General features: G+C 34.7%; 1 protein-coding gene across 1 annotated transcript in view; it reads left to right on the forward strand.

Moving 5' to 3' along the window:
- The window catches only part of ADAMTS20 (ADAM metallopeptidase with thrombospondin type 1 motif 20), a 201,577-nt gene that overhangs the window by 63,049 nt on the left and 123,949 nt on the right, over nt 1–14,579 (forward strand). Inside the window, exons 8-10 of the mRNA XM_018047904.1 lie at nt 9,498–9,603; nt 11,419–11,565; nt 13,417–13,558. Of these exons, the coding sequence (XP_017903393.1) occupies nt 9,498–9,603; nt 11,419–11,565; nt 13,417–13,558 (395 nt within the window). The remainder of the gene's footprint in view (nt 1–9,497; nt 9,604–11,418; nt 11,566–13,416; nt 13,559–14,579) is intronic.

A 14,579-nucleotide genomic window follows, 5' to 3' on the forward strand; every position in this document is an offset into this window, starting at 1 on the left:
TGTATTATAAATATCTCTTAATGATTAGTTCCTTAATGATTATTGTTGTGTTTGTATGAAAATGTATACTGTAGCTGAATTTATAATTTTAGAGTTAGAAATTTTATGTCTTATTAATGAAATTATAGCCTTCTAAGTATTCTGTAGTGCAAAATCTGAATGTATTATTCTGTTTTCTTATTACTATTTTTTTGATATGGTATCAAATAAGGATCCCGTTTTGTAAGATTCTTTTCTGTGTGGATATCCAGTTTCCTGAGATCATGTTTTGATTAGTTTCCTAGAATCTGCAGTGCCTTTCCTTAGAATCTGCAGTGCCACATATAAAATTTCTGTTCGCACTGGCATGTGCAAACATCCTGCTGTTTCATTAATCAATACTTTTTATTTAGTTCATCTACCAATTCCATAAATTCAAATTATATAGCTGTATAATAAATCATAATTCATAGAGTATATACTCTATCTAATTTTCTTCAAGAGTTTGTGGCTATTCTTGGACCTATGATCTCCTATAAAATTTTAGACCAGTATGTTAAGTCATTATGAAACAGTTACCTATTTGTGAAGGTCTTTTAAAATATTTTTTAGTAATATGTATTATTTTTGTTGAGTTTATTGTGCCCAACTTTCATTTACCTCTTTTATTAGTATATTGGTGTATGATGTTGGTTGATAGAAATATAATAAATTATTTGGATTATTGATTTTAAATATAGACACCTGATTCATTAATTAATCTCATAATTTACCTGTGGGCATTTATATCATTGTAAATTATGGCTGTTATTCTTTTCCCTTCTTCAATCCTTATAATATTCTTTCCTTTTTTAAAATCTTTTTCTTTTCCTTTTTTTTTTTGTCTTAAAGTAAGATAAAAACCTTGTTGAATGTTGAATAGAAATGATGATGATAGCCTTTTTTCCCTTGATTTTAAAGGGAATATTTGTAAAGTTTCACCATTAGGAATATTTGCCACAAGTTCTTCTTGGCTGATAAACTTACCATAATTTTCTGAAACTTAGAAAATGTATACTTTTTATTAAAAATTTTTGCAGATCTAGAAGTGATCATATGATTATTTTAATCTTATGAATTCCTTTTATGAGTTTTGTAACACTGAACCAATCTTGATTAAGGTTTTTTCCTTTTTTTTTGTTTGTTTCTAAACACACCACTAGATTTCATTCCATGCATATATTTTCAGGACTGAAATGACATTCCTTTGATTGTATTTCTCTGATTTTGATACTGGGAGGAGAGAGCAAATTAGCCAAGATGGCCCGGTCAGGCTCTCTCACCGCACGTTTTGTAAATAATAACTATGTAACAGCTGAGATCACTTACAGCGCTGCGCATGGGCGTCACGAGATACTTGCTTGGTCACAAGCTGCTTTGTGCCTTATGCCGGTCAGAGCATCACCACAAGAGCCCTCGCTGCTGTGGCACTGGGGCTACATTGGAGTGGCATCATGGCTATGTTATATGAGGTTATGCCGCGGCTGTATTACTGCCGCATTATGGTTATGTTGTGGCTGCTGCCAGGACTGCTGCGTGAGTCAGGAGAGTGGCTGTGTTATGGCTGCCATGCCAGCCCAGCGAGAGTAAACGTGTCTGTAGTTCCTACGGCTCCTTCTCAGCTCACGCCTTGTCTAGCCTGGGCTTAGCGAAAAGTGCGGACAGTGTGAACAGCGAGACAGTTGGTGTCATGAGTAGGAAGAGTGACACAGATACCCAAGTGTTATTCACCATGCCTAATTTGTTGGGAGTATATATTTTTTCCCATTCTCTGGAAGATTTCATATAGCATTGGAGTGATCTATACCTTGAAAGCATGGGAGATCCCACCTAGAAAACCATCTGGGTTTTATCTTTCCTGTGTGGAAATATATTTTACCATTTAATTTCTCCAAGGATAATCAGACTTAAAAAAACATCTTTTTGAATGTGCTTTAAAAACTGTTTTTCTAGATATTATACCATTTCTTTTAGTAGTAAAATTTGTAACTTAAATTATTCTCATAGCACTTTCTTTTAAACTCTTGTCTATACCTGTCTACAAGCCTCATTTTATTTCTGATATTATTTATTTGAACTTCTTTAAATGGCTCAATTTCACTGAAATATTGTGTATTAAATTTTTCTTTTTTTAGAGGATCAACTCTTTCTTTTAATCTCATTTTTATTTCTTTAATTTCTGCTTTCTCTATCTCATTTTCCCCCAATTTACTTATGTTTGCACAAACCCCCCAAGTTTCTCTTTTCTAATTTTGTTAAGACTACCCATTTACTTCAAGGTATCATTTTGCTATGTCCTACATGTTTTTATAGATATTTTCAATGACATTTAAAATTAAAAAATTCTAAGTATGTGTAAATCCATCTTGATTTCTTCACTTATTAACTAGACTTATTAATTTAGAAACGCATTTAAAATTATATGAATGTATCAAGATTTACTGTTTTTTGTTCAATTTCATTGTAGTTGCAGAACATGATCTATATGATACCCATTCTTTGAAGTCTTTTGATATCCCCTGTATGGTCTATTGTTCAGTCACTCAGTCATGTCTGACTTTGTGTGACCCCATGGATTGCAGCCCAATAGGCTTCCCTGTCCTTCACCATCTCCCAGAGCTTGCTCAAACTCATGTCCATTGAGTTGGTGACATCATACAACCATCTCATCCTCTGTCGTCCCCTTTTCCTCCTGCCTCTGTATTTCCGAGCATCAGGGTCTTTTCCAATAAGTTGGGTTTTTGCATCAGGTGGCCAAAGTATTGGAACTTCAGCTTCAGGATCAGTGCTTCCAATGAACACCCAGGACTGATCTCCTTTAGAATGGAGTGGTTGGATCTCCTTGCAGTACAAGGGACTCTCAAGAGACTTCTCCAAAACCTCAGTTCAAAAACATCAATTCTTCAGTGCTCAGCTTTCTTTATGGTACAACTCTCACATCCATACATGACTACTGGAAAAACCATAGCTTTGTTTAGATGGACCTTTGTCAGTAAAGTAATGTCTCTGCTTTTTGAAATGCTGTATAGGTTTGTCATAGCTTTTCTTTCAAGGAGCAAGTATCTTTTAATTTCAAGGCTGCAGTCATCATCTGCAGTGATTTTGGAGCCCAAGAGAATAAAGTCTGTCACTGTTTCCATTGTTTCCCCATCTATTTGCCATGAAGTGGTAGGGCCAGATGCCATGTTCTTAGTTTTTTGAATGTTGAGTTTTAAGCCAACTTTCTCACTCTCCACTTTCACTTTCATCAAGAAGCTTTTTATTTCTTTGCTTTCTGCCATAAGAGTGGTATCATCTGCATATCTGAGGTTATTGATATTTCTCCTAGCAATCTTGATTTCAGCTTGTGCTTCTTCCAGCCTAGCATTTCGCATAATGTACTACACATATAAGTTAAATAAGCAAGGTGACAATATACAGCCTTGATGTACTCTTTTCTCAATTTTGAATCAGTCTGTTATTCCATATCCAGTTCTAGCTGTTTCTACTTTATCTGCATACAGGTTTCTGAAAAGACAGATAAGGTAATCTCATTTCTATCTCTTTAAGAATTTTCCACAGTTAGTTGTGATCTGCACAGTCAAAGGCTTTAGTGTATTCAATAAAGCAGAAGTGGATGTTTTTCTCGAATTCTCTTGTTTTTTCTGTGATCCAGCAGATGTTGCCAATTTGGTCTTTGGTTCCTCTGCCTTTTCTAAATCCAGTTTTCTATATAAGCTCTCTCTATGTGTACATAAGATGGAGAAGCTCTATATAGTCAGCAAAAACAGGACCAGAAGCTGACTGTGGCTCAGATCATGGACTCCTTATTGCAAAATTCAGGCTTAAGTTGAAGAAAGTAGGGAAAACCACCAAGCCATTCAGGTATGACCTAAATCAAATACCTTTCGATTATATAGTGGAAGTGACAAATAAGATTCAAGGGACTAGATATGATAGGCAGAGTGCCTGAAGAACTATGGACAGAGGTTTGTAGTATTGTATACAAGGCAGTGATCAAGACCATCCCCAAGAAAAAGAAATGCAAAAAAGGCAAATGGTTGTCTAAGAAGGCCTTACAAATATCTGAGAAAAGAAGAGAAGAGAGGCAAAGGAGAAAAGGAAAAATATACCCATCTGAATGCAGAGTTCCAGAGAATAGCAAAGAGGGATAAGAAAGCCTTCCTAAGTGAACAATGCAAAAAAAAAAAAAAAAAAGAGGGAAGCAATAGAATGGGAAAGACTAGAGTTCTCTTCAAGAAAATTAGAGATACCAAGGGAATATTTAATGCAAAGTCAGACACAATAAAGGACAGAAATGGTATGAACCTAACAGAAGCAGAAGATATTAAGAAGAGGTGGTGAGAATATACATAAGAACTATACAAAAGAGATCTTAATGATCCAGATAACTACAATGGTGGGATCACTCACCTGGAGCCAGACGTCCTAGAGTGCAAAGGCAGATGGACCTTAGGAAGCATCACTAGCAACAAAGCTAGTGCAGGTGATGGAATTCCAGCTGAGCTATTTCAAATCCTAAAAGATGATGCTGTGAAAGTGCTGCACTAAATATGCCGGCAAATTGGAAAACTCAGCAGTGGCCACACGACTGGAAAAGGTCAGTTGTCATTCCAATCCCAAAGAAAAGCAATGTCAAAGAATGTTCAAACTACTGCACAACTGCTCTCATTTCACATGCTAGCAAGGTCATGCTCAAAATCCTCCATGCTAGACTTCAATTGTATGGTCTATTATGTGGCCAATTAAAAAATGTTTGTGTATGTTCCAACAGAATGTATATTCTTAACTATGTCTGTTAAATCAATTTATGCTGTTCAAATCAACTACATATTTACTATTTTTTTTTGCTTAGTAGGACACTAACCTGAAACATGAATATGTCTTTGTTACTCTTTATTTTTAATTTGACATTAAAATTTATTCAGTTACAGTGTTCAGATATTTTGTTTCATCTATTTTTGTGCTAACTTATTAGGTGCATATAAGTTTGATTTGAATTGTTTGCAGTTGTACAGTGACTTTTTAATGTCTAATAATGCTTTTTAAATAAAATATAGTCATTATAATTTTATTTTTATAATATTATGTCTAGCAATACTATAACTAGTCTGACTTTTTCTTGTTTAATATTTGCTGGATATATCTTTTGTTTCAATTTTTCAGAGTCTCATTTCTTTAGATAAATCCATCATATAATTGGATTTTTAAAATGATAACCACAATAATCTTTGTTACTACCAAAGTTAGTCCATTTACATTTATTATAATTGTTTTCCATCCTTTTATTTCTTTTTATCTTCATGCTTTATTCCAGCAGCTCTAATGTGCGTTTTATTGTTTTTTTTTCCTTTGGCTGCATCTAATTTGGTATTTCATTCATTCCCTGAATTTTCCATTTCAACATGTTTTGCAATTTCAAATATTCTACTTAGTTGTTATTCAAAATCTGCCTGTTGATTTTGTTTATACTCTTTTTATGTATTCTCATATTTATCATTGCCTTTCATATTTACTGAAACATTTTATTTGGAGTAATTTTATATGCCATCTTTGACAGTTCCCATATTCTAAACATTTGATAACCAAATATGTGTTGTCTGCTAATTTTCTGCTATGTTTACTTGTTTGTATGTTTCATGATCTCTAAGTGTAAGTTCATATTTATATAAAAATTATCCATAAGGTTAGTGGCGGACTGCTTAAAAAGTGTTCTTTCCTCTAGAGAGATTTTCAGTTGTTTTTGCTGTAATCTGAAGGGTGTTAATAACCAAGCTCCCTTAAACCTAAGGCAGAGACTTCAGAATCAGATCCTCTACTTTGAAGCTTCCTCTAGCAAGCTCTTAGTCTCTGCATCATATTGCTTTTATCAGTATTTGCTCTCAGAGTAACTCTATTCTTACTATTCCTTGCTTGCTGTTTAGGATTTAGCACATGATATGAATCATATGGGGCTTCCCTTGTGGTTCAACTGGTAAAGAATCCACCTGTAATGCGGGAGACCTGGGTTTGATCCCTGGGCTGGGAAAATCCCCTGGAGAAGGAAAGGCTACCTACTCCAGTATTCTGGCCTGGAGAATTCCATGGACTGTATAGTTCGTGGGGTTGCAAAGAGTTGGACCCGACTCAGAGACTTTCACTCACATGATACAATTGTTTATATGTATGTATGCATGCATTATTAGGTATGAGATGAGCAGGGAGAGAGTATATCTTAGGTTTTGGAGATGTGGGGTTTTGATAGTTCTCATACATCATGAGCTCAGTATTCATTTAAAAAGTAGTTTTTATTACTGGATGTGTTTCTTTGTGGTAAAAGGACTGTCTAGAAGTTAATCTTCCACAAATGTGGAAGTAGGCACCTGCCACTCTAATTTTTACAACAGACCTCATCTCTTCTCCTTGCAAGCTACTCTCTAACTTTGTAGATATATTCTATATAATTAGATATATTTATATATCTAGATGTATTATTCTATATATCTAGGCTTCCCAGGTGGTGCTTGTGGTAAAGAGCCTGCTTGCCATGCAAGAGATGTAAGAGACATACGTTGATCCCTGAGTCAGGAAGATCCCCTGGAGGAGGGTACTGCAATCCACTCCAGTATTCTTGCCTGGAGAACCCCATGGACAGAGGAGCCTGGCAGGCTATAGTCCATATGGTTGCAAAGAGTTGAACACAACTGAAGTGACTTGGTACTCAGATACATATGTTCTGTATTTCTTAGATTATCTGTGCCTTGTTTTTGCATATTTATACTAAAAGTTAAGTATGAATATATTTGCTATATTTTTCTATTTTTAAAAATGATTTAATGCTAAATTTTGAGTTATTCACTCCCCATTCATTCTTTGCAGTTTTCAGCTACTCCTGTGCACATAAATCATACTGATGTCTGGAAACATAGACCATGCAAATCAAAGTAGTCCTGTTATCCTTTAAATCAAGAGGAGAAGTGATTATAATGATAGCTGATATATTTGAGTGCCTATGTATCAAACACTACACTAAGGTTTAACATGATTATACTCATTTAATCTTTACAACAAACCTATGAAGACCTATTATTCCAATTTTATACATGAGGATAAATAATTTGCCCAAGGCTACACAACTTGTATTAACCCAAGTTTTAGTATTTTAGTTTCCCTTCTAAAATATGTGGAAAAAATAACAAACTAAGAATAGTTCTTAATAACAAATACCAGATACTGGCAATAGTTACTAAAGTTTCCTGCTTATATCTCCTTTTGCAAGTATTGTTGCCTTAGTCTCTGGGAATATTTTATAAAGTAAGTTAAAAATTGTTGTTTTTCTTCAAGATGATAGATTGGTGACTTTGTGCAGCTTCTTGCACTTTCAAACACAGGGAATCTGTGTCAAATTTGGGCTGTGCTAGTTTATTCTGTTAATATCTCTGCCCAGTTTTAGAGAGCCCTGAATCAAAGTGAGTGAATCTAGGCATAAACTCTCAGCCAACTGCTTGGTACTATAAGGCTATACATTCACTTTGATTTTTGTTAGTCTTGTTTATCTAATGGACATGCTTGAGCTTGACCTTTAATCATGTGCAATGCTAATTTTTACAGATATGTCATGTGACTAAGATGTTCAACTTAGAATATATCCATCTTAAGCTGGAAGGGGTTGCCATTTCTTCCTCCAGGGGATCTTCCTGACCTAGGAATTGAACCTTGGTCTCTTGCATTGCAGGCAGTTTCTTTACCATCTGAGCTATAGGAAGTCCCGCCCATCTTTGAGCATGAAGCAAAGTTTGGGTGGTAATGGAGTCAATGAAAAAAGTGAAAAGTTAAAGTATTAGTCACTCAGTCATGTCCGACTCTTTGCTACTCCATGGGCGATAGCTTGCCAGGCTTCTCTGTCCATGGAATTCTCCAGGCAAGAATACTGGAGTGAGTATATTCCCTTCTCCAGGGGATCTTCCCAGCTCAGGGCTTGCACCCATGTCTCCTACATTACAGGCAGATTCTTTATGGTCTGAGCCACCATGGGAACCCAATGGAGTCAATATTGTATTTCAAATACCCAGCACTGTAAATGAATAGTACACTGGAACTGAGCCACTAGGCAAATTGAAAATACTAGTGAAGGCAAGGGAACAACAATATTCTTAAAAAGCAATGTGTACAGTTTAACTTATTTTGACAAAGGAGAAATACAAAATTCACTAAAAATTGCCCATACAGTATGAATTTTAAAATCTTAAAGACAATAATAATTCTCTCATTCTTTCTCAGAGGACTGTTAAAGAAAGAATATCTTTCTTTCTTTTTTCCCTTCTTGCTTTGGTCTTGATTCTAACTAAGGAAAAGTTCTTTTGGTGGGGACTTTGCCCAAGCAAGGCTTTTTGGCATTAGAGTCAGAAAGAGGGCATCTTTCATTTTTGTTAAGAATGTATTGGTGAGTGAACTCATTAGTCTGACTTTTTTCCAGTATTTTTAGATTCTTTAGTTAACGTCTATTTCTATTTTTAGGTACACGTAATAGGAAGGACTGAAACAGTAGCTAATATGTCTGTTTATTTTATATTAAGGAATTTCTAAATGAAAAATTTTACAATAAGAAACTGATTATTGTATATATGAAAATCTTTTTTTTTAATCGAAGGAATCATCATAGGAGAGAAAATAAATTTGTAAGCAAATATTGAAGGATAGCAATAGTAAAAGCTATGTGTTATGTTAAAAGGTAAAATAGAATGATAACTTGATGATGAAATATGGAATATTGTAATGAGCATTTATTTTATATTTCTTATCCTAGATTAAAAGATTGTATCAGTTGTAACTGTTGTCTTTGGTGTCCAGCCAGTTCATGTTGTCATCATCTTTCAGCAGCAATTCCAGTTGCAAGTTGTTATTTAAATGAGTGGCTAGATCTTGATGTGTGATACGTGTTCCACTGCTGAAATGGTTACAAAATAAGTGCTTCCAATGATTATGTCATTATCATGCCTTATTTAACATCTATTAACTCCAGGCACTATTCTAAGTATTTAACATATTTTTAGTCATTTAATTATCATATGGTAATTGAATAAGTGTATACTGCTTCAAAGCTTTAAAAAATTAAATAAAATTTATAATTTGTATTGTTCTGGACCATTTTCTTTGTTAGTACTGTTACCAGTTTAGACATTCATTACCTTTCCTACTAATAACACTAACGTGGCCTAAAATTTCATTCTTCCTGTGGCCTTTTCCTTTTCCTGTCTTTTAAAAAATTGTTTGCTTATCCCATATTCTGGATTATTTTCTTCAGTAAAAGTATATGGTTTCAGCTACAGATAAATCATTCTGTTGTTTTTTTTCTTTGCCTTTTAAAACATTTGTGCAGTATTAACAGTCAACTCTGCATTTAATTCTAAGTAGTAATGCCAAATGATAAATGCTTTAGTGCTTTCTTTATGATTCTGCTATTCCCCATTTTGTTGAAATGCAAACATGAAATTTTTCAGGTTTAGCAGAATTAGGTACCCTGTGTGACCCTTTACGGAGCTGCTCTATTAGTGAAGAAAATGGGCTCAGTGCTGCCTTTACCATAGCCCATGAGCTTGGTCATGTGTAAGTACCTTCTGTCCCCTCGGTAGTGTGCCTTCCACATAGCGTTGCATGAATGTCTACAATTCTGTCTTTAACGGAGTAATTAGCATCTTTATATCTTTACAAAATATTAGTAGTTTAATTTTAACCCCTGAAATGCTAACTCTGGCTCTTTTGTGATCTATGTTAGGTCAGACAGGCTACACAGATCAACAGACTAAGCAAAGAACTAGAAATTTGGAACTCTTTTCTTTCATTTACTGTATTGGATTATATGACAAGCACTTCTGGCCTCTATCCCTTGTTATCCTATGCATGACCAGGTACTGTGCTCTACCGTCTTATGGGAGGGCCTATAGGGTCCCCTGGTTCTAGGGAGCTCCCCCAAATATTTGTAGTATCAATTCATTTCTTGCTTTTATTGCTCAGAGCCCCAACAAAGTATGTGGTCTGTGGGAATTTCTTAATCACTGAAATATTTTCTTAAAACTTTTTCTCCCAGATCTATAGGTTTTTTTTTTTTTTGGTAAACATTTAGAATTCTATCTGTTCCTATATTATTAAAAATTCTACTGTGGTTTTATGCTCTAAGAATGTGGAGGCCATGATTTCCCATGATACCCGTGAAGCTCCCATAGAAAGTCAGAAACCCCTAGAAATTCATCCTCTGAAAAATGATTCCCAATGTACCCACAGTACTCTTTTGATTTTTTGGTTATTTGTTAATAAGGAATTGAAGCTGGAGCTGCTTCTCTTGAACTCCATTGTCTTTTCCTGGTCATGCCTTGACATCCTTAGAGTATTCAACTGGAATAATTTCAGGCAGAGATAATTTTTATTAAACTAGTTCCTCTTCAGTTCCCTGTAGCATCATTATATCTCATGACCACCCACCAAATGCATACTCAGATTTTTACGTTGTTTGCTGAAGTAGAGCAGGTTCAGCAGCATGCTCGAGGTATATCATGCATTGCGGTAACATCCTGAAGGCAGTGTTTGCTGGTTGCCAAGGGTTTTAACTAGTACAGTATTCTTGCAAAGGATACTACCTTTTATTTTCTTTCTGAGAAACTTTTTAGGTGTGTTTAGAATATCAGTAAGTAGTTTAATTAAAACACTGATATTAAGTACATATTTTGACAGGTAAGGACTGAATCAAGTGGTTTCATTATCCCTTCTAAATGTAGTTTTTACTGGGATCCTCAAAAAATATGTAGAATCTGTTGCTGATCAGCTGACCATTTAATGTCGTTGCCCTTGTAAAGATTTGGTTGCCATTTGGGAATATTTTTATTATTCCAGTTCTATCAGTCATCGCTTTATGATTATAAAGCAGAAAGAGCAGTTAAGCTGTTTCATGTGAAATAGGTGGAAAGCATAAAGTGATATGGAATTAAGAATTAAAGAAGTTTTTTTGTTTTTTAATTCTGTAGTAATAGTAGTCTGGAAGTTACTGTGGTGGAGCCTTTGCCTAATCTTTCCACACACATTGCCTTGGGTATGGATGTTAGAAATTATAATTGTTTTATGTGAATGCTGTGTCGATATTGTGATGAGGTGAGCCAGAATCCAAATAATTTGATTGTTGAAATTCATATACCAAAGCAACAGACTGTGCTACTGATCAGCGTTATAATCTACTATTTCTTGAACACAATGCGCTTCTAAACATGAAGGTAACCCTAGCATTTCAGTACTTTATGAAGAGATCAAGAGTATAAATCCTGATATAATCAGATTGGTCTACATTTTAGATTATATTATAAAATAAGAGATCTGTTTCTAATGTTGTATACATTTCATTATTCTTTTTTAAGTGTTTGTTTTTATTTTTAGATTTAATGTTCCACACGATGATAGTTTTAAATGTAAGGAAACTGGAATTAAACATCAGTATCATGTCATGGCTCCAACTTTAAATTACCACACAAGTCCTTGGACCTGGTCAAAATGTAGTCAGAAATATATCACTGAATTCCTAGAGTAAGTGATTTCGTGTTACTTTAGTTACGTAATTGAACATTTATTAGATTATAAAGTTTGAAACGTGTATTCTTTTAGGAGAGTTCAATCTCTGTTGAGTTTTTTCTTGCTTAAATTTAAGTTTGCTTCCACTGTACAAATGGATGTTTAAAGACAAAGAGTTTTATTATTTCATTCTTAACTATATTTTTTTTGGTGGGGGATTTAATTCAAAGCTATCATTTTTTTTTTAAATTGGGTTCCTGTTATGATAAAAACTCCTTCTTAGGGAGATGCTTAATGGGAATCAAAGCTTCCTTGTGTATTAAAATTTCTTCAGAAGCTGCTAAGTAATATTTTGAGAGGAGTTTGAGTGGCTCAAGTTTGAGGTGTCCTTGAAGGACAGAGAATAGCTGAAGTCGAATTATGAATATTCCAAATAGTTCTCTAAAGAGATATGGAGTCTCTGGGTTTACCTATCCTTTGGAGGCGATTGCTAGCTCAGATTCAGATTGTTCTAGTAGCCTTGCCTCTTCATCTCCTACATTTCTCTGCTTCCCAACTTATCCAAATGGTGTTTCTATCCTAGTTATTGAAACTTGTTCTAAAAGCAAGGCCAAACTCTTTCCAGGTAATCTTTTGGTGTAAACACAATATTGTTTGACTTTTTCTACTACATATTTCTAATCACTAATTTATACAGTTTCACTTACCTATCTCTATGAGAACTATGGGAATGAACGAAACCATCTTTTGGAATATATATTTATAAATGTATCCCTTAATTATGATTAACAATGATTATTTATCCTTGTATGGGAACTTGATTTAAAAGCACAACACATAGTTGCTGATCTGTACATGATGGCATATGGCTTTGTTTGATTGCTGACTGAAGCACTGATTAAAAATACCAGTAGGTATGCTTATTTTTGGAAGGGGGTGATATGATTCTTGCCAATGGGTATTTTAAAAGTTACATGTTCAGTTTTTTTGGGGGGCAAAATTTATTATGCCCTCTAGCCAGTAAAAAATTCTCCCCAAAATATTTCTTCTAATTATTTCAAATTGAACAAATGGTTGCTTTTAACTGAATTGGAATGGCTGAACGTTTTCACAGTTTTCTATATACTATATATTACGTGACAAACTAGGAGTAGCAAATACACATTTTTGCTACTATCTACTATTTTGAAAACTCCTTTAAAGTTATTATATAATGCATTTAATAGCAACTTGCAAAGCAGCCATTTCTACTCTCAATTTGCAGTTGAGAAGTCTTAGACCCAGGGAGACTAACTAACTTGTCCACACTGTGCAATTCGGAAAGTGGTGACACTCAAATGCAAAGTCCCAAAGCTGGCATTGTTTACTGTGCATTATATTCTTTTTCTAAGAAACTGTTTGAGACAGAGACAGCATAGCACTCTGAAATTCCTTTATTTTGTTATCGACTATAAACGAACTTTCTCGGATGATCTGAAAATGTTACTTTTTACATTTTGACAGATTGGAATTAGATATGGGGAATTCCTGTTGGATAGCAAAGCAGACCAAAAGTGTAGTGTGATCAACATAGGAATGCATGTTTTAAACATTATATTCGATGCATTTTTGTTTATTTTTCGTTATTCTTTAAAAAAGTTTTACCTTTAAGGCAGTGGTGGGGATTAAATGAGAACAAACACATAGAATAAGTCCTTTATAAACTGTGAGATTTTCTTATTGACTTTGATGTGAGTTGGTTTTTAAATTATGAAAAAATACTGATGTTCTCTTTGAAAGTGCAGAGCTACAGAAAAATGTGGTAAAGAATCTTCTACTTAAATACATCCATGTGTATTCACAATATTTTGTTCCCTGTCGTTGCAGTACCGGTCATGGGGAATGCCTCCTTGACAAACCAAATGGAAGAATATACGATCTATCTTCACAGCTTCCTGGATTAATGTATGATGTAAACAAGCAATGTGAGCTTATGTTTGGTCCTGGATCACAAGTGTGTCCCTATTTAGTAAGGAAAATTATGTTCTTTTGTTTGAAAACTACCATAAAGTTGTAGTTAAGATATATTTCAAAATGTACTTTATTCTCTTGGACAGGTAGTATGCTGAACTTATCTTGATTTTTAAATATTAGAAAAATTTGGTGTTTGTCAGAAAGAGGTTTTTTAAAAAAAGGGAAACTGTAATTTATTGAATACTTATTATTCACCAGGTGCTATTTTAGATGGGCTTTCCCTGGTGGCTCAGATGGTAAAGAATCTGCCTGCAATGTGGGAGACCCAGGTTCGATTCCTGGGTTGGGAAGATCCCCAAGAGAAGGGAATGCCTACCTACTCCAGTCTTCTTGCATGGAGAATCCCATGGACAGAGGAGCCTGGATGACTATAGTCTATGTGGTTGCAAAGAGTCACTCTTTGTTAGTTACAACTGAGTGATTAACTTTCACTTTCACTTTGTTAGTTACTTAAAAATTATCTTTAACTCTCACAAAATCCTATGAAATATCCAGGTTAATGAAAATTGAAAGCATTCAAAGAGTTATTTTCAAATGATGTTGTTTTGTGGGTGGGAGAGATAATACACGTGCTTTAATAATGAATTGTATTAAAGACCCCAAGAATTTCATAGACTATATTTTACTGTATACAGATTTGAATACAAAGGAATGAAATTTGGAGCCTGTTGTTTAATTTTCTTTAATCATTACTTTATAATTGGTTTCAAGGATTTTTCATAGGTTCAGTTCAGTTCAGTTCAGTCACTTAGTCATGTCCGACTCTTTGCAACCCCATGAAATGCAGCACACCAGGCCTCCCTATCCATCACCAACTCCTGAAGTCCACCCAAACCCATGTCCATTGAGTTGGCAATGCCATCCAACCATCTCATCCTCTGTTCTAGCCTTCTCCTCCTGCCGTCAATCTTTCCCATAATCAGGGTTTTTTCAAATGTGTCAGCTCTTCGCATCAGGTGGCCAAAGTATTGGAGTTTCAGCTTTAGCATCAGTCCCTCCAGTGAACATCCAGGACT

The sequence above is a fragment of the Capra hircus genome, chromosome 5 (assembly GCF_001704415.2).
Source record: "Capra hircus breed San Clemente chromosome 5, ASM170441v1, whole genome shotgun sequence".
Taxonomy (NCBI): domain Eukaryota; kingdom Metazoa; phylum Chordata; class Mammalia; order Artiodactyla; family Bovidae; genus Capra; species Capra hircus.